The sequence below is a fragment of the Cynoglossus semilaevis genome, chromosome 8 (assembly GCF_000523025.1).
Source record: "Cynoglossus semilaevis isolate Cse_v1.0 chromosome 8, Cse_v1.0, whole genome shotgun sequence".
Lineage (NCBI taxonomy): Eukaryota > Metazoa > Chordata > Actinopteri > Pleuronectiformes > Cynoglossidae > Cynoglossus > Cynoglossus semilaevis.
The window spans coordinates 13,272,428-13,300,412 of NC_024314.1; the positions used below are offsets into that span (position 1 = coordinate 13,272,428).

A 27,985-nucleotide genomic window follows, 5' to 3' on the forward strand; every position below is an offset into this window, starting at 1 on the left:
CCCCCCCACCCCCCCCCCCCCCCCCACCCCCCCCCCCCCCCCCCCCCCACCCCCCCCCCCCAGCCATACCTCCTCCTGCTCCTCCCACACCGGTCGCTGCTCCTCCCGCACCTCCAACGTCCTTCGACCGAGCGGGTGAAAAGGAAGACAAGCAGACGTTCCAGGTGTCGGACTGTCGCAGCCTGGTGAAGACCTTGGTCTGTGGTGTGAAGACCATCACGTGGGGCATCAGCTCCTGCAAATCCCCAGGAGGTGGGAGGACGTGCAGTTACAATCAGTGCTCATTAATCCGGTGTTTGTTGTTGTTCTGCTGATGAACTCTGTTTTATTTTTTACAGAAGCTCAGTTTATTCCTAACAAACAGCTTCAGCCAAAGGAGACACAGATCTACATCAAACTGGTGAAATATGCCATGCAGGCCTTGGACATCTACCAGGTACCACCACTGACACGTTTGTCGGGCAGGGATGTTTCACAGAAACACTCCTGAAGTTTCATCTAACAGTTCTGGTCCTCCTTGTCAGGTACAGGTTGCCAACAACCAGCAGACCTACATCAGGGTGGCCAACTGTCAGACCGTACGCATGAAGGAGGAAAAGGAGGTTCTGGAGCACTTTGCAGGAGTCTTCACCATGATGAACCCTCTCACTTTCAAGGAGATTTTTCAGACGACTGTGCCGTACATGGTGGAGAGGATCTCCAAGAACTATGCTCTGCAGGTACCTGCAGACTCGCATGTTTAATTCTCTTTTTGGATGAATGTCTGGTTCTGTGTATAATCGTGGATTTGGTTCTCTGTCTTCATTTCCAGATTGTAGCAAACTCCTTTCTGGCAAACCTCTCCACGTCAGCTCTGTTTGCTACCATCCTGGTGGAGTATCTTCTGGAAAGGCTTCCAGAGATGGGCTCCAATGTGGAGCTCTCAAATCTCTACCTCAAACTTTTCAAGCTGGTCTTTGGTTCCGTGTCACTGTTTGCAGCTGAGAACGAGCAGATGCTGAAGGTCAGTGGAGATTTCTGGCTGAACATATGTCGCTGCTGGTGTGGAGCATTTTTCAAGTGTGTTTCTCCATTGTTTTTTTTTGTTTCAGCCACACCTCCACAAAATTGTGAACAGCTCTATGGAACTGGCCCAGTCAGCTAAAGAACCCTACAACTACTTCCTGCTTCTCCGGGCTCTGTTTCGTTCCATTGGTGGAGGCAGCCACGACCTGCTCTACCAGGAGTTCCTGCCTCTGCTGCCAAATCTGCTGCAAGGTTGAACAAAGCCAGAACTGTCTCTAACATGTGAACAAACCAAAATAACGTGTGCTTGGTCTTTGAACCTCACGTCTGCTCTCGTTGCCTCCAGGTCTGAACATGCTTCAGAGTGGTCTCCACAAGCAGCACATGAAGGACTTGTTTGTGGAGCTGTGTTTGACCGTCCCTGTGCGTCTCAGCTCCCTGCTCCCCTACCTGCCCATGCTAATGGACCCACTGGTGTCCGCCCTGAACGGCTCCCAGACTCTGGTCAGCCAGGGCCTCCGCACACTGGAGCTGTGCGTTGACAACCTGCAGCCTGACTTCCTGTACGACCACATTCAGCCTGTCAGGGCGGAGCTCATGCAGGTGGGAAATGAAATCCATTATATTAGGTTTTCATGGATTGTTTTAATAACAGAAAAAGATATTGGATATTTGTTAGACAGCATGGTGACAACCACAGATTAAAACGCAGCTCTAAAACATTACTAGGCCTCCACCTTGAGTCAGTGAAGGTTTGAACTGGTCAGTAATGGGAAATATATGTATATTTTTTTTTTTTTACTCATTTGACACTCCCAGGCTTTGTGGCGTACCCTCCGTAACCCAGCTGAGAGTATCTCACATGTAGCCTATCGGGTGCTGGGCAAATTTGGAGGCAGCAACAGGAAGATGCTGAAGGAGTCTCAGAGGCTGCACTACGTGGTGACTGAAGTCCAGGGCCCCAGCATCAAGGCTGAGTTCACTGACTGCAAAGCTTCCATACAGCTTCCAATGGAGAAGGTAAAGAAATGATGCTTTTTGTTTTGATTTATTTTTTACGCCTCTGCTTAAATCATCTTTTCTTTTTTGTTTTGATTTATTTTTTACGCCTCTGGACCGCCTCTGCTTAAATCATCTTTTCTTTCCCGTATTCTCTTAAAAAGAGAGAATCCAACACAAAATATCTTGATGTTCCTCATTATGGTTATTTTCAGGGAGTCATACATCTTTGTCAGGGGGTGTCTCTGTGTGTGTGTGTGTGTGTGTTTGTGGGAGAGGGTGAGTGGGTAAGGGAGGAGATGTGTGTGTCCTCCAGGTAATTAAATTCATCTCCTGTTTCTGCTCCTCATCCCCAGTCAGTAATCATCAATCTACTGTGGGCCACCATGATGGCATTATTTACTCTCACTAATGGCTCTGTCTGCTTTCTGGCTATCCATCTGTGTGTTTGCTATCATCATGAGCATAGGCAGTGTGTACACATCACATACACACACACACACACACACACACACACAGCCATACAGTCACAGGCTGAGCAGCCAAAAGCACAGGCTGTAGGCAAATATCTCTAATGGTGTCGCGATGCAGCCATATGGTCGGTGGCAGCGTCAAGTCAGCGACGGCTTCAGGTGCTGTCTGATAGGAAGACAAATCAAATAACGTGTAAATAATTCACAGAGGAAAAAAGTGTGAATTAAAATGAACAAAGTTTTACTATTTCACTCGTAAAACTTATGAAGTAAACGGTCAGGAAGGGACTCAGACACGGGCAATGTTTAAGGTGTCACTCCATCAAATCCTGAAAAGTCCTCTGAACCTGACCGTCACTGCAGCACGCCATAAATCAGGCTTTTACAGCCGGGCGAGAGACGGACGGGCTTAAAATAAAAAGCTTTACGACAGGCTTCCTGCGCATGGACTCTGATTGGTCGGAAATTGACAAAAGAGAGACAAACGGTAATCACTGTGTACCGACAGAGTAATACTGTTTTTTACTGCACATCACCCGGATTAGGCCTTTCTACAGGGATCAGTGGCCAGCGATGGAGAGTGCTGTGATGTCGGAGACATAAAAACCTGGACAAAATTGAACAAAAAAAAGTCGATTCTTTGCAGAAAACCAGCGTCAGTCCACATGATCCGAAATTGAGGTGGCAGTTCAATTTCATCTCGACAATGACAACGTCTGTGTGACTCTGCCATGAGTCTGGGGGTGTCCCTGAATGACTCAGCCTGAGCCTCAGATATAAAATAAATGATTTCAACTACACAAATAAAAGAGTGTTTGAAAAAGAGTGTGACGGAGCAGAAGGGGATTTGGAAGGAAATGTAAAGTAAACACGGCAGTGATCAGATGTGGAGTGAAAGCTGTAATCACTCAAATCTGCTCACTTTAAAACATAGGAGTCAGATCAATTACCTTAAAAATAAATGGCAGTTCTACGAGTTCGGCTTCCTCCTTCTTACAACCCTAAAGTTTCAACATGAAATAAATAACATATATATTTATATATATTTTTTACCTTCAAAGGCTATTGAAACGGCTCTAGACTGTCTGAAGAGCGCCAACACTGAGCCATACTACAGACGACAAGCCTGGGAAGTCATCAAGTGTTTTCTGGTGGCCATGACCAGTCTGGATGACAACAAGCACGCTCTTTACCAGCTCCTGTCTCATCCAAAGTAAGTTCTCCTCCTCAGTCAAGTACTAGTTCAAGTGTCTAAGTGATTCTACAAAGAAGGAACTCTCTGACTAAAAAAAAAAAACTTGTGCAGAAGAGTTAAGACACAAAATGATGATGATTTTTTTTTTCAATTTGTCTGAAACAAGAAGCAAAAAAAATTTGTCTGTGTGAATTACTGACCATGCGTGACAGAGAGAGACACTGACCCGTCTTTACCTCTACTCGAAATGAAATATCGCAGTATTTCAGTGTATGGATATTTTCTTCCACCCCTAGCCTCCACCTCGTGTCCCACCTGCTGACATGACCTACTTCCCAGTCTGTGTCTCCATGTTTTTACCAGTCTTCTCGACGTTCACTGCTTCAGTGATTCAGTCTCTGGAGTGGTGATGGCTAATTACACCTTCACCCTGCCCACACACGTGCATGAATAGACAAACAGGAAGGAAGTGCTGATGGGTGGATGGTTGACGTGTGGGTTAGTCACATTACCATCATTGATCCCCGGGCATCAGGCTAATTGACTTTCTTCTGTCTGTTTACGCTGCTCCCTGCCCCTTACACTCTGCTGTCATTAGGCGCAAACACACGCTTGAACATGAAGGCGTCTGTGAGCACATTTCTGTGGGGATAATGAAGTGTGTCAGTTATGATCAGGGGGCCGACTCCACCGTCCCCTCTCCTCAGACATCTATATTTGCCGAGTCCCAGTTGAAGGATTTTGTCACTTTTGTCTCTCTCTCTCTCTTTCTCTCTTTCTCTCTCTCTCTCTCTCTCTCTCTCTCTTTCTCTCTGTCTCTCTCTCTCTCTCTGTGTATTGGAGCCTCAGCTCACTTGATCCCCACCATCCCTCTCTGCCTCTTTGCTTTGTCTTTGTAAATATAGCCTTTCACTTTAGAATGAAAAAAAGACACAGAGAAATTCTTGAAATGCCAGCTGGGAGGACATAACCACGTTGGAGTGGCAGGTCTGCAGAAAGACTGAATGAATGAAGGCCAATTGATCTGACATCCTGTCAGCCATGATGCCACCCCCACTTTCTGCACCTGCTCGCCTCCTCCTCTCCCTGTTTCTCTCCCTCTTACTCTCGTGCAGCACTTCTCCTTTTTCTCTTCTTCTCCTTACCTTCTCCTCTTCCTCCTCCTCCTTCTAAAGAGCAGTTTTTTAAATGGCAATAATGAAATGAACGATCCATCAGCTCTGCCCCTGGCGTGTGGCATTATAAAACACAGGCTCAAGCATGGAGAAAACAGCTGCTCAATCACATCGCAGCCCAGTGGCCTTCAGCTGCAGTAAATAACCAGAAATACAACAGTGGACAAAACAGGCTGATGGAACCAGGAACAGGAAATCTACTGTGTTTTTTACTTGAACTATTGATAAAATGGGTTGAATGCAAAGCATTAAATAAATTAGTCCTTCAACTCAAAGGTTTCACTTAGAAGGGTTAAAAGGTTTCTTGTCAAAGAAAAAAAATGATAAGGTCTTAAAGGTTGTTTGCCAGGGTCTGGGGATCAGCACCTGAGATTTTTCTATTTTATTTCATTACTTTACAGGTTTATGCCACTTTTGTTCCTTCTGCACTGACTTTGAAAAGGAATAGGAAATAAAGAATAGCTAATTCTGTTAAACTCTCTCCCTTCTAAGGACGATCCTTTATTTTTGAGATTGAGGTAAAAGTAGGCCAACACAGGTGCACCACTCAAAGAATTAGTGTTTTCAAGCAGCATTTAAAAAAAACATGGGAGAGCAGCTGGTGCCAAAGAAGCCATATTTAAAAAAAAAAAAGTAATAGTTGAACTTGAACACATCTGCTCAACTTCAACTTTATTTTAAGAACCAAACAGTTTCTGTGACTCCTGGTTGAATTGATTTGGTCAGAGTTCCAAAGTTGCTGACCTAATTCAGAGTTGTTTTGAATTTTTTTTTTTTTTACAACTTTTTAGCTTCTCTGAGAAGTGGATTCCCAACGTCATCATCTCTCATCGCTACAAGGCACAAGACACACCTGCCCGCAGAACTTTTGAACAGGCGCTGACCGGGGCGTTCATGTCTGCTGTGATAAAGGACCTCAGGCCCAGCGCGCTGCCCTTCGTCGCCAGCCTGATTCGGCATTATACCATGGTGGCTGTGGCTCAGCAGTGTGGTGAGGGGCTACAACACTTTCCAATATTCTAATATTAGCTTTTTCTGCAGAAGAGAAACCTTAATCATTAATCTTATTCGTCCCACAACGGGAACATTTAGAATTTGTAAATGTCCCAGTTCTTCCAGTTGTTCCCATTTTCATATGTTTAATACATTTAGATGTGTTCAATATGTTAATTATTTTAGGTAAAGAGTAAAGTTTGGACAAAAAGGTTGCTTAGAGTTAACAAAAACACCTAACATATTTCTAAAGGATAACTGGATATAAGCCTAAGTTAGCAAAAAATTATCAAATCAAATTGCTGCTTGGCTTTGAAAAATAAATCAATAAATTATTTATATCTATTTATTAGCTAAATGGCTAACTAACTGTGAAGACTTATAGTTAAGACCCTCCACCCTGCCCCTTTATCCCAGGTCCCTTCCTGCTGCAGTGCTACCAGACGGGCAGCCAGCCAAGTACAGCAATGTTCCACAGCGAGGAGAACGGTTCTAAAGGCATGGATCCACTGGTTCTGATTGATGCCATCGCCATCTGCATGGCCTACGAGGAGAAGGAGCTGTGTAAGATTGGAGAAGTGGCTTTGGCCGTCATCTTTGACGTGGCCAGCATCATTCTGGGCTCCAAGGAACGGGTGAGTTGATGTGAAGTCGATCACAACAAGATTGTCTGCTGTCTGTGGTCCGAGGTTCTTTTTTTTTTTTCTTCTTCTCTCTCCTTGCTTGTCGAGCACCATCTGTTGTTGTCACCTCCAGGCTTGTCAGCTGCCCTTGTTCTCCTACATCGTGGAGCGTTTGTGCGCCTGCTGTTACGAACAGGCCTGGTACGCCAAGCTTGGAGGTGTGGTATCCATCAAATTCTTGATGGAGAGGCTACCTCTCATCTGGGTCCTGCAGAACCAGCTCACCTTTCTCAAGGCCCTGCTCTTTGTCATGATGGACCTCACAGGAGAGGTGGGATTTAAGGACACTATTATATTTTTAGTTCCGAATAACATTATACAACTAACTAATTAATTAATGACAAAGGGTTCTATTTATTTAAAATAAATAGAACCCTTTGTCAAATGTTTTACATTAAGTGTTACATATCTGACATGTTGTGTATACACCTTTTACTGTTGTCTTTACTGTTCAACTTCTCCACTGTTTCAAAACTGTTTGTTTTTTTGTTTTCTCCCTCAGGTGTCCAACGGAGCAGTGGCCATGGCAAAGACCACCCTGGAGCAGCTGCTGGTCCGCTGTGCCACCCCTCTGAAGGATGAGGAGAAGACAGAGGAGCTGCTGCTGGCCCAGGACAAGTCTTTCCACATGGTCACGCACGACCTGGTCCGAGAGGTCACCTCCCCCAACTCCACTGTTCGAAAACAGGCCATGCACTCTCTGCAGGTGCTGGCCCAGGTGACCGGCAAGAGTGTGACTGTCATCATGGAGCCACACAAGGAGGTGAAGTGAAGGACTTTTTATAAAGTCTTTTTAAAGTAGACAACAGTTTACCGTCGTTAATCTCACCCTGATTTTTTTTTCTCCTCAGGTTTTGCAAGATATGGTTCCTCCCAAGAAACACCTGCTGCGCCACCAGCCTGCCAACGCCCAGATCGGCCTGATGGAGGGCAACACTTTCTGCACCACCCTGCAGCCACGCCTCTTTACCATGGATCTGAATGTCATGGAGCACAAGGTTTTCTACACAGAGGTCAATGCTTTACTGTTACATCACAGAATCATTTTGATGGAATTTATGACAGTTAAGTTTTTCTTTGTCTGTTTTTATTGTTGAACTGATCGATTGATCGTCATTAAGTTAACTGATTCCTGATTGAATGTTGCAGCAGCATCAGTGAGCTGATAAGCATTCACAGCTGATCTTGACTGTTGACCTCTCAAACTGATTTTTCCTCTTATCTCTCTGTGAAGCTGTTGAATCTGTGTGAGGCCGAAGACGCCGCTCTGATGAAGCTGCCCTGTTATAAGAGTCTGCCCTCTCTGGTTCCTCTGAGAATTGCTGCCCTAAGTAAGCCCCCCCCCCCCCCACACACACACACAAACACACACATTGAAATGAAAGTCTGAAAGATTCTATAGTTTGTAATTTTCTCTTGTAAGTTTCTCTTGTGGTGCCACTGTATGAACTTTATTAAAGCCCCCCCTCTATTAACATGACCATTATCTTTGAATCCCAGACTAATTGTTTCGTATTTCACACTTTCACAAAAGTGTTTCATCTGTCCTTTGTTTCCTGCTTAGATGCTCTGGCAGCCTGTAATTACCTGCCACAGTCCAGAGAGAAGATCATTGCTGCACTCTTCAAAGCTCTCAACTCCACCAACAATGAGCTGCAGGAAGCAGGAGAGGCCTGCATGAGGAAGGTCAGTGCAGCCACCAGTACTTGTGTTGTTGTATTTATTAGTATTTCTTTCAAATGTACATGCATCTAAATGCTCAAAACCCAAGTGTGTCATTTTCAAATTCAGTAAAAGGCCCCAGACAATATTATACTCACGTTGATTTCAGGCCCTTTTTTGCATTTTCACATCGATTCGACTAGAAAGCTGAGACCCATGCTACATCATTCACTCTAAGTGCAACTCCCTCTGAGCCACAGACATTGACCAGTCTAAATGTGGATTAATAATGTTCCTCTGCATCCCTGAAGTGGCCATCTGCTCTTCTCTCCTGCTTTTATCACATAATTGATCCATTTCAGGACCTACTTTTTCCACTGGTAGAACTGGTACGCCTACAGAACGATAACCAAAAATGTTCTGCTCCTTTGCGCATTTGAACACATGTTGCCTGTTAATATTATAATGGTCTCAAAGATTGGGTTGGCACCGTAGATATTTCTATCACAGTTCTAGGGTAAAACATAAAGAAGTACATCTGTCATCATATTATTTCAACTCGTGACATCTTCAGAGTCTTATCTTCACACAAAGCTTTTGCTTTCTCTCTCTCTCTATTTCTGTGTCCTTCACCCTCGTCCCCTCACCTCACTCTCGTCTCCTCTTTCACTCCTTTTCACTACACCAAAATGTATTTATTTATTTTATTGTATTTTTCTTTCGGCTCGGCCACTCTCCTCTCTCTCTCTACCTCCCCCTCTCCCACTCAACTCCCTCCACTCTCTCATCTCTGCCTCGCGAGCACTAATGAGCGCTGCCACGGCCCAATCGATACAGGATGGATTGTTTGTTCTCAGCACTGAGAGGAAAATGAATGTGGCTGCCATGCATCATTCCCCTCTTGTCTTTTTGTGAGGTTGTGGGTTTGTGTCATCAGTGTTTTAGCATTGGCATGCATGAGTGTGTGTGTGTGTGTGTGTGCGCGCGCTTGTTTAAATCTGGCCGTGCCCTCTTTTGTGTGGCCTTTGCTCCGTGTTGTGGGCATTTTAGATTTTTATTGCCCTAAATGCTATAATGTCATGACTGCATTAAGGGGTTAGAGTTAAAGTGTTCACATTAGAAGAGAGTCTTTACATTAGTGCCTTTTCTGTCTTATATCCAGTTCCTGGAAGGTGCAACCATCGAGGTGGATCAGATCCACACTCACATGCGCCCCCTGCTTATGATGCTGGGCGACTACCGCAGCCTGACACTCAACGTGGTGAACCGTCTGACCTCTGTCACGCGCCTCTTCCCCAACTCCTTCAATGACAAGTTCTGTGACCAGATGATGGTGAGAAAACCGCAGCCTCTGTCTTTTCACATCTTTTCATGGTCCTGTTTCCATCCTGACACACAGTGTTTATTATTTCACACTTCAAATCTTAGGCAGTGACAACAGTGCTGCAGGTTTAGACTGTAGTTATATTTCAGCCTCTGGAGAATTTAATTATATTTGGCTTTGCTCAAATTGGAAGTCATTTGAATAGAAGTTGAGAAATGCTAATGAGAAAATGAACTGATCGGGTCTGACAATGAACGATTCCTCATCACAATGTCTGGAGGAGGATTTTTCTGATTATTTTTTTTCCAGTGTCATCAGTATAGTTCTTGTACCTTGTTCAGGGGTCACTGATTTTTTTGAATCTCTGAACCTAGTTGAAGGTCAGTAATAACATCAAGTTGATTTGCTGATCCCAGGTTGGGTAAAAATTCCGAGGTCGCCTCTGACCTGAGGGACCATCATCAAGATCAGGATGTTTATCATCATACAAATGTTAAGTTGTTAACTTTAGTTTTATAACTGTAGTTATATGAAGATGTACTAATGTGACTAGGCTTCAGTCTGAGAACGTGAACTGCCTCTACATTTACTGACTGTTGGCTAATGAAGCAGATCTGATGCAAACCTACGCTCAGTAATGAAACACTGCAAACTTGATTATTAATTACCTACGTACATCTCAGGAGTAAATACTCAGATCTTATAGAGACACACACACACACACATACACACATACACGCACACACACACCGAGTGCCTGAAACTTCTCTCATCTCTTTTCCCAGCAACACTTGAGGAAGTGGATGGAGGTGGTGGTGATCACACACAAAGGAGGCCAACGCAGCGACGGCAGTGTAAGTACGCGCCTCTCAGACTGTCTCTCACCCTCACATCCCAGGGACATGAAGGGGTAACACAAACGCCAGGCTTTCATCACTCCTGATAAGTGGGTGTGTCTCCTTCCCCCTCGTCTCACTTGTGAGACTGAGGCCGTGGTTTGACTGCTGCAGCTGGATGATCCAGATGGGACGCACGCTCGCACATGCTTTGATCAGGCACTCTGTCCTGTCCAAAACTAGAAAAGGCTCAGAATTTAAAATGTATACACCGGTCATACACACAAAGCTACAGCCACATGTAGTCAACACCTCCTCACTGTGGTCCGGTCCCAGATGAGCCGTGAGTGGCCATATTACAATCAATGATTAATTAGGCGCCAGGCAGGCGGTGGTGAGCCCAGCGCTGCGGCTCCTCATTATCTTCCCGACAGATAACCTTGTAAAGGCAGAGAAAAGGTGAGAGCAAGGGGGGGGCAACAGCTCTCCTCCTCCTCCCTCGTCCTCTTCTCATAGATATAAAAGCAAATTCTCCTGTGCCTTCTCTCCATGCACTTTACTATTGCATCATCCTCAAAGTGATGTGTTTAATTAGATGCAAATTGGTCCTTTGTCTCTTCCTCCGGCTCACGCTTTCTGTGCCTGTTGACGGTGGGGCTGCCACCGACGACAAAAGGAGGGTCAAGGAGGTCGACGAGACGAACCTGAATAAGGAAGAAAAGTGGAGGGGGTGGAGTGGGCACGGCCGAAAGTGATGGTCAGAGGATGTGTGCACGTTGACAGAGTAGTGTGAAATATGCAGAGTTGTTATGGATCCTCAAAAGTTTCAAAAACCAACTCAAGTAATTATTCTGGAAATGAGGCCTTGATTGGTCTTCTGTCATTTCAGCTTCAGTCTGGTGTCACTTCTCAGTGTAGGAAGAATGACTTTGGTGAGGGGGAAAAACTTTCAAGGACATCCTCTAGATAAAGACTCACTGATCAATATTATTATATCGTATATATTATAGAAATAACGAAATTTAATAGAAACTAAGTTCCATTCACTCAGTTATTTTATAACATGCTGCAAAGAAGTCTTTTATCCTGAGGTCAGTGGTTAAAGCTGCTGCTGCTGCTCTGACCATTCATTTCACCATCACCTCACCTTCATTATGGATTAAACACACACACACACACCTGCTTGTTTGCTGACTCTGATCATTGTCTCCCATTCCGGCACAGCCTGCGATGGAGGGCGTTGAGGTGAGATGTAACCTGGTGTTGCGCCCTCTGTTGGTGACTCTCTGTTAGTGATTCGACTGTAGTTGAACCAATGTTGTGCTGGTTATTTAGGCTCTTGTTGTGGTGGTGGTAGTAGTGGTGAAGTTTTCCCTGTACTTTTGTGTGTACGTGTCTGTGATTGTCGTCAGAAACATTCCTGTCCTTACAGATCTGTTTTTCTTAGACTTTGTCCCAAGAAGTTGGTTAAACCAGATTATCAGGACGTCATCACCTGAGCTGTCTTCATCTGTTGCTCTACATGATTTTTTTACCTCAGACTGTTGTGCTCCACACCTCTCCAGTTGGAAACTGACATTCACAGACTCTTTAATGAGATTCATCTTCCAACAGTGGCTGTTTATGGAGTCCATTGTGACTGTCCATGTGTGGTCCTGTGGTGTTTTCAAAGGCTTCATCCACACTTTCTTTTTGTTTCCTCCACTTTTTTCTGGACTCTTTGCAGGAGATGAAGATCTGCTCTGCCATCATTAACCTCTTCCACCTAATCCCAGCCGCTCCTCAGACTCTGGTCAAACCTCTGCTGGAGGTCGTCATGAAGACAGAGAGGGCCATGCTGATCGAGGTAGGACACAGAGGTCATACTCTGTACTGACAGGAAATATAGAGCAGTGGCTGTGTGTCTTAAACAGGGCTGCTTCAGCCAGAAATAGACTGATATTCTGGAAATGATTCCATTTATAGTTTTACATTCTTTATTTATTGTCTTTTTCCTTTTCTTTTGACTTTTTTCCACCTCACCCATTTCAGGCTGGCAGTCCGTTCAGGGAGCCTCTGATCAAGTTCCTGACTCGTCACCCATCTCAGACGGTGGAGCTCTTCATGATGGAGGCCACGCTCAATGACCCTCAATGGAGCCGCATGTTCATGGTCAGACACCAGCACCTCTCAGTGCCTTTTCACTGCTGTGATTGAAACTTCTTTTTTTTTTACTTCTTCAGTAGTGGACTTTAAGGATAGATGTGTTGCCTGTTTTGAGGTTCAGGTCCTTTAAAAAAAAAGGCAAATTGAGAGAAATTCCAGTCAAATCTCCCATTTCTGATTCTTAGAGTCAATATCACAGATAATGAACCACTGCAGCCAAGGCCTTTCCTTATGTAAGATTTGCAGTTGAAGTCATCACAGTTTTCATGTCCTTCCATGTTCAGAGTTTCCTAAAACACAAAGATGCCAAGCCTCTAAGGGACGTGCTGGCCTCCAATCCCAATCGCTTCGTCCACCTGTTGCTTCCCGCTGGTACTGCAGCTACTGTTCGACCCGGATCTCCTTCCACCACCACAGCTCGCCTGGACCTCCAGTTCCAAGCGATTAAGGTAGGAAGATTTCCTTAAGTATTTAAATTTCACCCTGACATGTCCCCGTCAGTCCAGATGTTTGACAAATGTCTCACTGTCTCTTTTCAGATCATCAGCATCATCGTGAAGAATGACGAAGGCTGGCTGGCTGGGCAGCACTCCCTGGTCAGCCAGCTCAGACGAGTCTGGGTCAGCGAGGCGTTCCAGGATAGACACCGTAAAGACAACATGGCTGCCACCAACTGGAAGGAGCCCAAACTGCTGGCCTACTGCCTGCTGAGCTACTGCAAGTATGTACAGCCAGCTAAAAAAGGTTTTTAGAATATGTGAAAGCTAACCTCACACAAATCATTTATTTAAAACAAATTATATTCCCCTGCACTGCATCAGCACATCACTCAGGGTCATGTGCACGTTTGCACGTTTCCTGCAGTGAACAGGGACTGTTAATTATCTTACAATAAGTCATTATTATCCCCCTCCCAGTCATTTGCCATAAATGTCCTTTTTAACGAGAACTAACCAGTCTGACTTCTCGTCTCCTCTTCAAGGCGTAACTACTCGGAGATCGAGCTGCTGTTCCAGCTGCTGCGAGCCTTCACGGGTCGTTTCTTATGCAACATGACGTTCCTGAAGGAGTACATGGAAGAGGAGATTCCACGGAATTACTCTATAGCCCAGAAACGTGCCCTGTTCTTCCGCTTCGTCGAGTTCAATGACCCACATTTCAACGATGAGCTCAAAGCAAAGGTAATTACACCATAAAGGCATGAGAGTCATGTGAGGAGCACCCACCAGAAATACTGTAGTCATTTAGCTAACATATCATTTGTGCTACAGGACTTGTTTTTGGTCACCTCAACTATTGCTTTTCTTGAGTCAAACCCATATTTGTGTCCCAGCTTATTTCATATTTTACAGACTTTATATGGTTATATATAGAATTGTGCCATTTGCACCGGCATATGACAAACCTAGAAAGAAAAGTAAGTTTTGTTTTTTCCCTTGATAATGAATATAAAATGTGTGCTGACTTTGTTACCTATTCATCTTCTAAAAAATACATTATTAATCATGTTGTCAACCTTTTAGAGCACCATCTGAAGTCACTTTCGTCCTTCTGTCAGACAGACACAGGTTCCCTGGGACCTGATCTGTGACACTTTTATGCTGGGTGTGTTCTGTAGCAGAAGTTCTTTGATGGGAGTCAGAAAGGTCGTTGTGTCTGCTTGTAGACCCTCAGAGGCCCACAGATGAATGCCTCTGTCCTCCACCTGACCCCGGAGCTTCTTTTTAATTAAGCTCACTTTCCCTCCGACCCCTACACACGTCTGGCTGCATATTTTGCACAGCTGTAACAGGCACACGACCTGGCGCAGAGGAAGGAGTGACGACGTTGTAGTCAAGAAACAGCTCAGTGGGGAAATCCTGTGATGGCACACTGTACAACAAAGCCAAATGGCTTCTGGGTGGCAGAACACCAAGCAGTAGACACACTGTGATTATAACGTACACTTCAGAAAGTTTAAGGAAGCTTTGAAAAACAAAATGCGGCCGACTAGGAAAACTTTTCAGCCACTTGTTTCCATGGAGGTGCAGGTGTATGGTTTCACTCCTGAGGCCTGGTGGACCATCAATGTTCAAATGGCATTTAGCTGTTGTGGAGTTCTCAATACTATCTTTGCCTTATCTTATAAAATAGCTCCATTGTCCTTGGTAACAGAGTCCTGTTTCAGCTTCAGTTCAACCATGTCTGAAAAGGATGATTTTTAAACAACCATTGATTGTCATTGGTTATTGATACACCTGACGATAGTCCTACAAATCTCACAGCTGCAACACTTTTTGCCAGTGTGAAGGCAGGTGGCAGCTACAGACAGACATTATTGATTCAGTTTAGATTTTACTGTTGTTTGTAAGTTATTAAAGATGTTAGAATTCTTACTCTATAGGAAAAACAGGACGTCAGCCTTTTGTCTTCTCCTGTTGTTGTTCTTCAGCCTCAGCCACATGTGGGCTGGAAAAACAAGACAAAATAAAGTCAGACAGTCCAGCTGACGGATGGTGCTGTTCTCAGAGTCACAGAAACCTCCTCCTTCTCCGCCCCCACAAATACAGCAGAATTGTGTTGTTTTTCCTTTAATTATGCTCCGCTGGTGCCGAGCAGATGCTGCTGTCGGAGTGTGCGTGTTTGCCTGTGTGCGTTAGTGTGTGAGTTACATTTGTGTTACTTTGCGGAATGGCCGTGTGTGTGTGTGTTGCCTCTGCTATTTAAATAATTGCTTTTTGCATTTTCCCAGAAGCGTTATATCACGGAAATGCGTGTGGGAGAATATTTCACTCTTAGCAAGACTGAGCAAAGTGGGTACGAGAGAGAGGAGAGGGACGATGTACGACAGCAGCAATGAATCATGGGTGGCGGCACAGACTGACCTCATGCTGCTCCTCCATCATATACTTTGTTTGTCCCAAACTGCTCGCTCAGAAAAACTGCACTGTGCTTCCTTTTGCTTCCAAAGCTGCTTTGACTAGTCATCGATTTCAAGCAAACAAAAAAAAAAAAGTGCACTGACTCTATGAAACCCACTGCTGCACTTTAATGTTCTGTTTCTTTGTTAGTTCATTTTTTGGCCTGGTAATTGGTATGTGGCGCCACCAATAGCACAGTCCAAAACAGAGCTAAAGTTTTTTTCCAAAATACAACTTAAAACCAGCCCATGCTTGGCTTTGAATTCACTACAAATGACTAAATGTAAGCCCTGAGTTTGCCAAGGCAGACGCCTCAACACTGGCTCTGGATCTGCTGGAGATTTTCTTCCTGGGACTATTTTCTCCCCACGTTTGCCAAGGTGAATGTTCAGTGTAGTTTCTTGTTGTAGAATTCTTGTGAAATAATTGTTTCAAAGATAAATGCAACCCATAGACTTTTAGATGTTTTTATAATTTACTGTGGTGTTTCTTCACTTGTCTGACTCACGACCGTCCTGCTGTGCAGATCATTCTGTGTGTTTTTGAGTAATTGCCTGGCGGAGGAGCTGGAACATATGTTGCGCCACAGCTCTTGAGTGATGCCCCGTTGTCCTCAGTGAAGGATGGAAAACCAAGCTTCGCTAAAACATAGGGGCTCCTTTAATGAATGCAGTCGTTAGTTTTTATCATGGCGTGGTTACTCTGCATTCTTCCAGCTAATCAGGTCTCTGTCTCCCCTCACAGATACCTGCTGCTCAAACCCCACAGGTTCCAGCAGCAGAAGGAAATAGCATTTTTAGCCTGGGCCCCAGCAGTCATTCAGTCGGTTAATTAAGAAAACAGGTTATGGCTCTTTATGACGATATCATCCCCATGAGTGGGGAAAAGTCTTTTCTCCTCTGATTCTTTAAATGTCACACTCTTTTATGGCCATTGTTTAAGGTCACGTCTGACATTTCTATATCTCCAGTGTGCCATAAATGCTAACTTAATTTCTCCCCACGTGATGAATCAACTCCTTTTCCAGGTTCTTATTATTCTGGGAATGGCTGGCATCTGCCTCATTTTAGAGTTAATTTTACAGTACATGGCTGTTTTATAACTGTGAGTGTTCATTGCACTGATTATTTTATTTAAAAAGACCACACTGGGTGATTCCACTGATTAGTTCCTTTCTTCCTCAGAGCTTTGCTCTCAGTGAGATTATCAAAAGCTGCTCCTTGAAAATTCAGGAGTTTTAAATCCCAGACATGAAAGTTGTATTTTTTCCCCAATTAACTGGAAAATAGGTTTTGGTTCCATATCATGAAAATGTCCTTGATGGTTTTTTTTTTTTTTTTTCACCGCAGGTGTTGCAGCACATCCTGAATCCAGCCTTCCTGCACAGCTTTGAGAAAGGGGAAGGAGAGCAGCTGCTGGGACCCCCCAACCCAGAGGGGGACAACCCCGAGAGTATCACCAGTGTCTTCATCACTAAGGTACAAATGTCCAGTTTCTTTCTCTATGTCCTGCACAGCCTTTTAGTCTTTCACATGATTTGGCCACCTTTTGTGTGGTGTTCTTTGTGAAGTTCTTTGTGAAACAAACATAAATCTTTGTAAAAACACAAGATTTTGCGACCCATAAATCCTCCTGAGACCCAACTGTGCTTTCTCTGCTCATTATTTGACAACTCTGTCTTTCTCTCTCCGTCGGCCTCTGTGATTTCATTACCTGCAGCATTTCCTCTCACGGCGTCCCATCGGTCCAACACGTCTCCATGCTCAGTCATCATCAACAGCAGCCCACTTGCTCCAGTTATCCTTCTTCTTTTCCATCACTTCATTGCCGACATGCTGTCTATTTCTTCTCCCATTCTCCCTTCTTCCATTTGTCTCCATTTACCCTCCCCCTCAACCCCTCGCCCCGTTCTTCACCACACCCGTCTGTACAGCTGGTTAGTCGTTCCATCACCTTTCATTCATCAGGACAGATGATAATTCCTGGTGCAAATGTCACACTGTGACCACGCAAAAGGTCAACATGTTTGTTGTTTGTGCGGTGGCAGATCTCATCACCCTCTAACACCAGGCCTAATGGCTGCTAATGGCTCGTCCTTGCTCTGCCTGAAACTCACCCCCGCCCTCCTCCTCCCAGCGTCTCTTCTCCCCTGTATTTTCTCTCTGAAAAATTCTGATGATTATCACATATTTTGTGTGAAAAGGTTGTTGTTCTGCAGTGCCATTCAAATGTGAAGGACTTCAAACGCTTCACACCTTCATTTGGTTTGGTTCACTTTTTCACTGAACCTTTAATCGTGCACCAAATCACCTGGATGATGTCACAGTTACACTTACAGTGCAGGGCTGTTTTACCTGAAACAAACCTGAGGTCTGAATAAACTCTTGTTCCCTCTCTAAGGTTCTGGACCCAGAGAAGCAGGCCGACCTGCTGGACTCACTGAGGATCTGCCTGCTTCAGTTCTCCACCCTGCTGGTGGAGCACGCACCACACCACATCCACGACAACAACAAATCTCGCAACAGCAAACTGCGACGCCTCATGACCTTTGCATGGCCTTGTCTGCTGCCCAAAGCCTGCGTGGACCCCGCCTGCAAATACAGCGGTCACTTACTGCTGGCTCACATCATCGCCAAGTTCGCAATTCACAAGAAGATCGTTCTGCAGGTGAGGAGCAACCAGAGAAAATGAAAAGCCTGTTGAGAATGTCAGAAAACCATGGGAAGTCCAATGAATCTGTGCAGAAAGTACACACAAAACAATAGAATCACTGAGATGATGACGTTCTCTGTTTGTGTGTGTAAGGTTGATCATCATCAGAGAAACTAATGCTAACAATACAGCAGAGGCTGTGTGGGGGGGAGATGCGGGGGGTGCGGGGTGTAATGAAAACAGAAGAAAAAGTTGGTGAAGAATTAATTTTATTGCTTTTGTTAAATAAAAAGTCCAACCAAATGTTTTAGTGCCATCAACGTGTTCCTTCACCCAGTCACCACCAGTTATCATGTCAATGACCCATCTTCTCACACTCCACTGTGGTCCATGTCGTGCTCCAGGTCTTCCACAGCCTGCTGAAGGCCCACACCATGGAGGCTCGAGCCATTGTTCGTCAGGCCATGGCCATACTGACCCCTGCCGTTCCCGCCCGCATGGAGGATGGCCACCAGATGTTGACCCACTGGACACGAAAGATCATAGTGGAGGAGGGCCACACGGTGCCACAGCTGGTCCACATCCTCCATCTCATCGTCCAGCACTTTAGGGTAAGTCGGTGAAAGGAACACGGACGGTTGCGTGGGTCAGTGCCCCGACTCCCTCCTGTAAATCACTTTATCATCACTATTGAACCTATTGATCTGCTCGGGCTGAGGTTATGAGCAGACGGCAGTCAAAACAAATCTGATTTCTGTCTCTACTTTACGGTAATCATGACAGACTTCCCGCTATGACTTCCATATCAATATAGACCACACAGACTCTCAGGAGTTTTATGAGCTTGACTAATTACCGACAGTAAAATGTCAGGGTTTGATTTATTTCAATGGGCTTTGAGGTAACGCTGCAGCCACAGGAGGTGGAGGGAGGGGCAGCTGAGGAAACAGCCATGGCCTCTGCCTGAAGATGTCACACTGTCACATTTAGATTTGGAATAATTTTAGGTTTGGTGAAGTTGTTGAAAGGGATTATTTCAGACTGTGTTTTCTCACTTTAAGGTTTTCTTTGCCAAACAAAGAACCTTTTTGTTTTGTTTTTTTTCCACCTGTTCTGTATTTTTGATTTTTCTGGCTCGGGAAACATTTTTGTTCCATAATGAACAAAGGCAGATACACACAGACAAGAGTCTCTGTGTGACCTGGCACTAAAGAAGAGGCTCGTTGGTCTTTATGTCTATCCTCCTCCCTAAATTATTTATTTATTTATTTAATCTTTTTCTGCTCTCTGGCTACTTCGTCATATTTTCACCCTCTCCACGGACTCAGAGGAGAAGGTTTTCTGGGCCAAAGACTGACATTTTCCCAGACATTTTCTCTCTCTCTCACACACACTCACTGTCAGCCTGCTCTCACTGGGCCAGATGACTAATCTAATGTAATCACATCAGCATAATTACACAGGGGAGGAGATAATGACAGACAGATGAGAGGCTGTGTGTGCATGTGCGTGTGTGTGACTTTGAGATGAAGTGATGTGTGTGTGTGTGTGTGTGTGTGTGTGTAGATGATGGACAGGGCTTAGCCGCTCTGTCATTAAAGGCCTGTGAAGTCCTGCTCCATTCACTGTAATTACCCTCAGAACGTGACGCTCTAATATTCTTTGACACTGCCAACAGCCCCGGGATAGACATCTCATCTCCAGCGCTTTTGTCCGCTCGTGTCTCGTTGTTTGAGAGTCCTAGTTTGGATTGAGACGATGCCGAATGACTTGAGTTTTGAGCACTTGGGACTAAGTGTGCGCTGCCACGTCCTTGAGACTGAAGAAGGGAACACAGAGTTAGAGTTGACTTCTCCTGACGAGTCCCAATGACTTGACACTTTGATTTAAAACTCAAGCGTTTTTTTCTCCACCATCCTCAGAGTGGCATGGACAATAGAAGAGAACTGTCATTGTTGTTACATTGAGTGTGTTCAGATTCAGGATGCAGTAAAAAAGTATTTGATTCCTAATACTTTTGGTCCTTATTTGGCACGTTATCACTGTATAAATTCTTCACAAAGAGTCAGACATGTCATTCCTGTAGTGCGATCATCCCTGCATTTCAGTTGTTGCAGTTTTCCCTAATGTCTTTGGTTTCTAACGTTGCAGGTCTACTACCCTGTGCGTCACCACCTGGTGCAGCACATGATCAGTGCAATGCAGCGTCTGGGCTTCACCCCCAGTGTGACCATCGAGCAGAGGAAACTGGCCGTGGACCTGGCAGAGGTGGTGATCAAGTGGGAGTTACAGAGAATCAAAGATCATCAGGTCTGTGGCTTTACGCTTGAATAAACACACATTTACGTCCGCTTCCAGCCCAATAGGCAACCCGACCTGATGTTATATGTAAACAAACCTTTGTTCTCCACTCTGTCATCCTGGTTTCTCCCTCTCCTTCGGTGGACAAGCCTGAGTCTGAAGGTGAAGCAGCTGCCGGTGGTGAAGGGACCAGCGGAGCTGTGAAAAGAGGAATGTCCCTGGACTCAGCCTCCACCGCCGCCGGTCAGGACGTCAAGAGGTTCCGTACGGCGACTGGAGCTGCCTCCACGGTGAGCTGAGTCCAAGATGTTTTCATGATTTCACCAAGGAATTAATACAAATAAGATTAAAACCTGTTCATGGTGAGCAGCTCCTCAAGGAATGTCAAAAAGCTGTTATATAAAAATTAATCTGGTGGCCTATACCTTTGTTTCTTTCGCCCCAGTTTAACTAGTATGAAAGGAGATGGACTTTAATGGGTATCAGGTTCATCTGGAGCACATTTCATGCCACACAGCTTCAAAATTTATGGAACAATTTGTTGGTTTATCAGGAAAATGCAAGAAATGCTCCTAACATTTTGTAACAACCAGATACAGATGTCTGTTGTTGAGGATTTCAAGCTGCAGCTTCTCTGCAGCCTCTGTCACTGGATTGGCTTTTCTCCCTGGAAAAGACATGAGTCACAAAACCAGGAATTCATTAGTCAAACAAACAACAAATGGGTGATGTGGTACAAATAGATTAAGTAAAATACCAGGAACTAAGAAGTGGTCGGTTGTCTGTTGAGTTTAGGGTTTGATTTCTTTGAATAAAAAAATAAAAAAAAACCACTTGATGTTTTGACTATTCATGGCGTTGTTCTGCATCTTTCAGGTATTTGGCCGTGCCCAGTCCATGCCAGGCTCAGAGACCATGCTCACCAAGCCTGTGGAGAAACTGCATACAGACACAGTGGTCAACTTCCTGATCAGGATTGCATGTCAGGTAGCACCGTCTCACACACACACACACACACACACACACACACACACACACACACTCTGATGGCTTATCTGCCTTACATTCACTGGGTACAGTTTTGCCAACCATAACGCCTGCAAGGTAGGACACAACTTGTGTAACCCCTCACTGGTGAAGGTAGGACACACCTTGTGGCTGTCCTTAACGCATTTGCGTACAGACACACACACACGCACACACTGTCCCTCACTTCAGTGGCAGTGATGACCCTGGAGTTGAGCCCAAAATAGATTTAATAGATCACCTTGAGTTTTCCTTCTTTTTTATTATTATTTCTGGTGCCAAGCAGAAAATTCTCACTGTTCATCCAACTGTCTCTGCTGCATAAATACAGTACCTGTGCCTGAGTGCTGGGGATCAGTCACCGCTCACAGAACAGGCTGCAGGAACATAATCTTTCCTTTGTATTCGCTGTAGTGTGATACTCAGTTGATCCCTGTGGAAAATTTGTCTTTCCTCCTGCCCTCAGGATTACCATCAGCCGTAGAGAACAACACCGAGGGCCTATTGTCTCGTTCAGGGAACCTTGGCACAGAGAACTTGTCATAACAGTTCCCTTTTTGGCTGTGTCACTGTGAAAGTGTTCCTCTAAGAGTGACAGTGCTGTGTGCTGTTGCCCTGTCAAAGCCCCCCTGTGTTATTATTGGTAAATCTTTACTCACACAGAGTGATATTAATGCACCCCCCCTCCTCATGTTAAGGTGAACGACAGCACCAACGTGGCCGGGTCTCCAGGAGAGCTGCTGTCCCGTCGCTGTGTCAGCCTGATGAAGACTGCCCTCAGACCTGACATGTGGCCCCGCGCTGAGCTCAAGCTGCAGTGGTTCGACAAGCTGCTCATGACGGTGGTAAGAAAATAGTTTTATATTTATTTGCACGCTTCTTTCCCCCCCGATCTCTCGGTCTTGAAACTTTTACCTCAGACACTTTTTACTTAAGTTCGGGTTGGCTGACCAGAATTATCCAATCAGACGGATCAGTCATGCCATGACTGGCTGTGGTATGATAAGGACTGCACTGTAACTTTGAAACAAGGGTGAAGATATCTACAGCTGCGAGTCTGACATCTTTGGGTTAGTGAGTTTCTTGCATTCAACCTTTAAAGAATTCAAACTTTCTAAGTCGTTTTTATCTTTTCTTTGTTTGGTGAAGTGGGACTTGGAATTGGAATCTGTGCTTGTTTATGTGAATCATCCTCTAATTATTTGAAGTTTCCACTGAAAGGCGATGTCATCCACATCTTCCATCCACTCGAAAATATTCCGTCGTGTTTTTGTTACACTTCAGAGTAATAAAAAGTAAACAGTGGAGGATTACTAATGTGTTTTCACTGTTTATCCTGGTAGAGGCAGCAGAAGTTTCCCCTCTCGCTGCTTAAGCCCCATCTTCGTGTTTGCACTAATGCCTTCAAGTCCTTTTGTCTGTTATCAGTAATACATGAAGTCAGGCGCCAACCTTCATAATGACAAAATAATGACAGTGGTGAGATAACGGCGGCCTATCAGGGTTGGCCTGTGCCTTCAACAACCCCTCTCCTCCTCTTTGTCCTGAACTCCCCCTCCCCCCCCCACTCTCTCTCCTCCGTCTCTCTGTGTCGCCCAACCTGCACATTCTCATTTCTATTCTGTTATCGCGGGCTCCTCTTCCTCTTCTTTTATCTCTTATTCCCTCGTTCCCTGCTCATCTCTTTGGTCTGATTTGGCTCCACTGTTCAGATGAGGTTATTAACATTTGCTGGCAGTTGTCACGTACTTACCTTGTTCTCTGTTGGGGGTCTGTGCCTTGAAAGCACGTTTTTCTTGTTCACGCACACGCACACATACACATATTTTTCCAACCAACCCCTTAAGAGCCCACAGGGACGTCCCTGAAAAAAAAAAAAAGATCCAGATCTGCATGGCTTTTATGCACATGCACGTTCCTGTCCATGGCCCAATTCTCGCCTGGAGAGGGGGCTCCACCTGCCCAGAGGAGCCCTGCTTGGACTAATGAACAATGGACTGAATCGGATTACCCTTTATCATCTTATTGTACCGTCACGACAGTGATGAAGAGCCAGGACAAGTGGTGCAAGAGGGCAAATGAAGAGGGGGCAGAGGACATGCACACAATCAGACACTCAAGCACCGACATGCCTGTATCCTATCTGCACGGCTCCAGAGACGAAGGTCCCGTCCTGTTAATACAGTGCCAAATCAATAGCAGCCCTAACATCTACCAGCGGGTCTTATCACAGGAGTCACCTTGTTCATTAGCCAAGATTAGTGTCACTGATCTGGCCCAGTTTATCCTCTACGGCCCTGCTATAGTTGTACACCTTGATTGCAATTTAGACAAAATTAGTGCTTGATGTTGGCCATTGATCTTTGGCTTAGTGGCAATCACAAAGCTTATGAGAAATGCCTGTGTGTGGAATATTAAGTTCTAAAAGCTTTAGGTCTGTGGAAGACTGGAGTCCGAATTGAATGAATTCAAAATCCAATCTTCTTCTCTCCTTCCTCCTCAGGAGCAACCAGCACAGGCTAACATCTCCAACATCTGCACCGGGCTGGAGATCCTGTGTTTCTTGTTGACTGTTCTCCAGTCCCCGGCCATCCTGGCCCACTTCAAGCCCCTGCAGCGAGGGATCGCTGCCTGTATGACCTGTGGAAATACCAAAGTCCTGCGGGCGGTCCACTCTCTGCTGTCTCGCCTCATGAGCAACTTTCCCACAGAGCCAAGTAAGTTGACCATAAACTATAACAGATGACAGTACATGGTTGCACTGATTAAAAAAGGTGTGTTCAAAATACTTATTTTAGTAGAATTACATAAGTGTTTTACAGTGAAGAATTCTATGATTTATCCTCACACTTTGGATTTGGATCTGTTAGTTTTTCATCTTTTATTTATTCTGGACAAATGTTGCTTTCCTTTCCTCTAGGCACTTCAACTGTGGCGTCAAAGTATGAGGAACTGGAATGTCTGTACGCCGCCGTGGGCAAAGTAATCTACGAGGGACTGACCAACTATGAAAAAGCCACAAGTAACACCAACCCCACTCAGCTTTTCGGTAAGACGTCCATCCGTCCACTTCTGCCTTTTCATTCCTCCTTTTGTGTCGTCCCACTTTGACGCTCATAAACGTTGAGTTTTTATTTGTCTCCTTTTTTTTTAACTTTTCACACTCCCACATAAGCTTCCTCTCAGTCAATGTTAGCAATTAAGCCAGAGAGAATCGTTAAGATGCAGGGTGATGGGCCGGGCTTCTCCATCTAACATCTGCTTTGTTTAAACCAAGGCCACAGTCCAGGGATTTAGGATTTCTGCCGTGGACTTCTCTCCCTGAACAAACATTGCTCCGATCCACACAGCTGTAGAGGAGTTCTCATGGATAATATACTTAAAGGCTTATTCTTAGGAGAGTATTACTGATATTTCTCCCTGCAATTTTTAAAGCAATACAATAGCCTTACAAAATAAAGTTTCTTCAAGGTGAAGAATCGGCTGCAGGGGAGCAGTCAAAGATAACGCTGTAGTAAAGGCTCCCCAAAATGGCAGTTGTGGTCAATAACAGCTGCTGTGGCCATGACACATCTGTCTGCCTTCAACATTTTTTAACTTTTGTCTGCCCCCCGAGCTGCAGCCTCACAGAAGAGCATCGTTATCATCTGACATGGATGTTACATGAGCAGCTCTGTGGGGCCACTTGTCTAGCTGAAAATAACATTATTATTATTATTAATAATAGAATTAGAATCCAGGTTTTTCATGGCATGGGGCGGTGTACCATGAATGGTGGTTCAATTCCCACTCTATTTCCTGCGTTCTCACCTGCTTCTTCTTCTCATCCATCTGTCGTCCAGGAACGCTGATGATCCTGAAGTCAGCCTGCAGCTACAACGCCAGCTACATCGACCGCCTCATCTCCGTGTTCATGAGATCGCTGCAGAAGATGGTGAGGGAACACCTGAGCCCACAGCAGGCCAACCCAGGGGTGACAGAGACCAGCACAGGTACTGTGGTACAGCACATTCTCTGATAAATACCCATGTACATGTCAAAAAAACATTACAGTTACTAGTTATACTCTGGACATTGAGGAAGGTCAGGACTTATGGTGTTTTGGTGTTGACACCAGAAAAGTTTTAAAAAGTTTCACAAGTTCAAGCCCTGCTGCTTTAACTACTTTATTCTGTCAAATAGAAACCTTTTTAAAAAGTCCTTGTCCACTTCCTCCTCTGGTCTGGGCTTCACCAGGTCTGCCCAAGCAGACCAAACGTAATTCCCCTGACTTCAGACCGGGAGCTAATGGTTGCTAGATGCTATCAGTGCTTTTAATGGGCCACTAATGACTATATCGGCAAACACAGGCATTTACTTTCCGATAGGAGCAGTCGGAGTCACTGAGACCAAAGAGCCACCTGACAAACAAGGTCTTTACCTCCAACAAATGTTCATGTATTTGTATGCGTGAAATCAATGGTTCTCAAAGTTTTTTATAGTGCGTACTTTCTCTAGAAATACTTCTCTTCAAAGTACCACTACAACTACTTTAATTTGATTCAGGACCTTTACGTTGTACTTGTATGTATGCATAAAAAAACACATTTCTTTTCACACCTCCAGAGGTCACCTAGTATCACCTGTGGCACAGTCACCATAGTTTGAGAACCAAGTTGTAAATTAACCTAACAGTTGTCCAACAGTGACCAGTGAACTGGTGATGCTGAGTCTAGACCTGGTGAAGACTCGATTGTCTGTGATGATTATGGAAATGAGGAAGAACTTCATCCAAGTCATCCTCACCTCTCTGATCGAGAAGTCGCCCGATCCAAAAATCCTGCGAGCGGTGGTGAAAATCGTGGAAGAGTGGGTGAAGAACAACTCGCCCATGGCCGCCAACCAGGTAGGAGGACGTTTTAGTTTGTTTTGGTTTTTTATCTTCCAGCGGCGGAAGCTTGACCTTATTCCGTCAGCATCTTTCTCTGTCTCAGTCGTCCTCTATGCTCTGTGCGTTATGTATCATCACAGCGTTCCGTTAGATCGGCACGGAGGCCATTGAATTTGAATTTAACAATAAAAATAAAGCTGTCCTCTGGGCTGTGGAGAAGGATGGAATTCAGTGGACAGCTGCATTATTTCCCTGATAATAGCAGGTGTGAATCCAAGAAACTGAATCAGCAGTGTACATTTTAAAAAGTGTGAAACCTTTTGGGGCAAACAACAAGCAAAGCACATTTTCCGTCCAGTCAGGTTAACATTAGCATAATACCCACAGAGGAGCCTTTGCTCTTTATTTCTTCTAAGCTGTGGGAGGAGAGCAGACAGTCAGGAGCGGAAAGGCTGAAAACTTTTATTCTTCTGACCCTTCCTTCATTTCCAAATGTTCTCCTTTGTCCCACCCTCCAACCCCAGATGCCAAACCTACGTGAGAAGTCCATCCTGCTGGTGAAGATGATGACCTACATAGAGAAACGTTTCCCCGATGAACTTGAGTTAAATGCCCAGTTCTTGGACCTCGTTAATTACGTCTACAGGTAATTACCGCCATTCATCACATGGCCAAATGGCCACACCGCTGCTGCCGAGCAGCCCTCGCATCCATCTTCGCAGGAGGGCTGAAGGTCGAGGGGTGGTGGCAGCTAAAGATGGGAGCAATGGTAGAAAAATGAAGACGGGGAAAAGACGTTTAGTTTCTTGGGCAGTGTTTCATTCATCTTTGGAACAATCTGAGGTTAAAAGGATCAGAAGTCGGCAGTCAGCTGGCTGTAAATGAGATGAGACTGGAGCTAAAGACTGGGTTTGGACGGTCAGGGGAGAACCTTTTTACAGCATTAAAATAGTGAAATCCATCTTGGATCATTGACTTTGGAGTTTTAAGTGTTGATCATTAAAGAGGCTAATTTAAGGCATATTAACATTCATTTCTTTTTTTTTTTTTTTGACAAACTGAGTTACACATGGACATTCTTATAGCTTTTGATATTGTCTTAACCAACAGGACGGGACAACATGACTTATGATTTGTCATTTTGTACCATTATTTTGTAGTTACTCTTCATATTTTTTTTAGCTTCAGTGTTTCATATTTACCTTTTTTAATATTTCTGTGTTTTTTTAAAGTAAACGTTTTAAACTAAAAAAGGATGACTTTTACATCCAAACCTTTAATTCCAAAACCCAGTCCAGATAAAGGTGAAGAAGGATGGTGCAGAGGGAGTCAGGGAGACAGCAGGTAGTGGTGCAGACAGATATTGCAGTGGGGTCTTTCACACAGTAACTGTGGTGCCAAGATCATGACAGGACACCCAGCAGGTGGCATCCAGAGGGGACAGACTGTCCTTCTGCCAGCTATTCATCAAACCATGGTCTCCCTCTCTCTCTCTCTGTCTGTCTGAAACACATCCACATTTCATCAGCCAAACATAGTCTTCATCCCTCAATGCCATCTGCTCTTTGTGTCCAGAGGTTTAGAAAGAGCAGCTCAGAGGTGCTGAGCTTTGATGGACAGCCAGTAATGATGATGAAATGACAAAGCAGCTGTTCCACAATAACCTGTGATCAGGAGAGTGGTTCAGACACAGACAACACAGACAACCCCCCCCCCCCCTCCCCCCATCCCCTCTTCGCCCTCATA

At 44.8% G+C, this 27,985-nt stretch overlaps 1 protein-coding gene across 1 annotated transcript in view; it reads left to right on the forward strand.

The window, feature by feature from the left end:
• trrap (transformation/transcription domain-associated protein) overlaps positions 1-27,985 on the forward strand; it is a 67,253-nt gene that overhangs the window by 7,630 nt on the left and 31,638 nt on the right. Inside the window, exons 16-49 of the mRNA XM_025057324.1 lie at positions 89-252; positions 339-436; positions 525-719; positions 812-1,003; positions 1,092-1,257; positions 1,352-1,608; positions 1,825-2,025; positions 3,539-3,690; positions 5,639-5,838; positions 6,258-6,475; positions 6,597-6,794; positions 7,026-7,286; positions 7,375-7,536; positions 7,758-7,854; positions 8,088-8,209; positions 9,348-9,518; positions 10,295-10,363; positions 12,072-12,191; positions 12,377-12,496; positions 12,775-12,939; positions 13,030-13,211; positions 13,473-13,671; positions 16,740-16,868; positions 17,791-18,057; positions 18,447-18,653; positions 20,194-20,352; positions 20,493-20,633; positions 21,220-21,330; positions 22,068-22,214; positions 23,873-24,086; positions 24,290-24,418; positions 25,212-25,361; positions 26,055-26,254; positions 26,764-26,885. Coding sequence (XP_024913092.1) covers positions 89-252; positions 339-436; positions 525-719; positions 812-1,003; positions 1,092-1,257; positions 1,352-1,608; positions 1,825-2,025; positions 3,539-3,690; positions 5,639-5,838; positions 6,258-6,475; positions 6,597-6,794; positions 7,026-7,286; positions 7,375-7,536; positions 7,758-7,854; positions 8,088-8,209; positions 9,348-9,518; positions 10,295-10,363; positions 12,072-12,191; positions 12,377-12,496; positions 12,775-12,939; positions 13,030-13,211; positions 13,473-13,671; positions 16,740-16,868; positions 17,791-18,057; positions 18,447-18,653; positions 20,194-20,352; positions 20,493-20,633; positions 21,220-21,330; positions 22,068-22,214; positions 23,873-24,086; positions 24,290-24,418; positions 25,212-25,361; positions 26,055-26,254; positions 26,764-26,885 — 5,685 coding nt within the window. The remainder of the gene's footprint in view (positions 1-88; positions 253-338; positions 437-524; positions 720-811; positions 1,004-1,091; positions 1,258-1,351; positions 1,609-1,824; positions 2,026-3,538; positions 3,691-5,638; positions 5,839-6,257; positions 6,476-6,596; positions 6,795-7,025; positions 7,287-7,374; positions 7,537-7,757; positions 7,855-8,087; positions 8,210-9,347; positions 9,519-10,294; positions 10,364-12,071; positions 12,192-12,376; positions 12,497-12,774; positions 12,940-13,029; positions 13,212-13,472; positions 13,672-16,739; positions 16,869-17,790; positions 18,058-18,446; positions 18,654-20,193; positions 20,353-20,492; positions 20,634-21,219; positions 21,331-22,067; positions 22,215-23,872; positions 24,087-24,289; positions 24,419-25,211; positions 25,362-26,054; positions 26,255-26,763; positions 26,886-27,985) is intronic.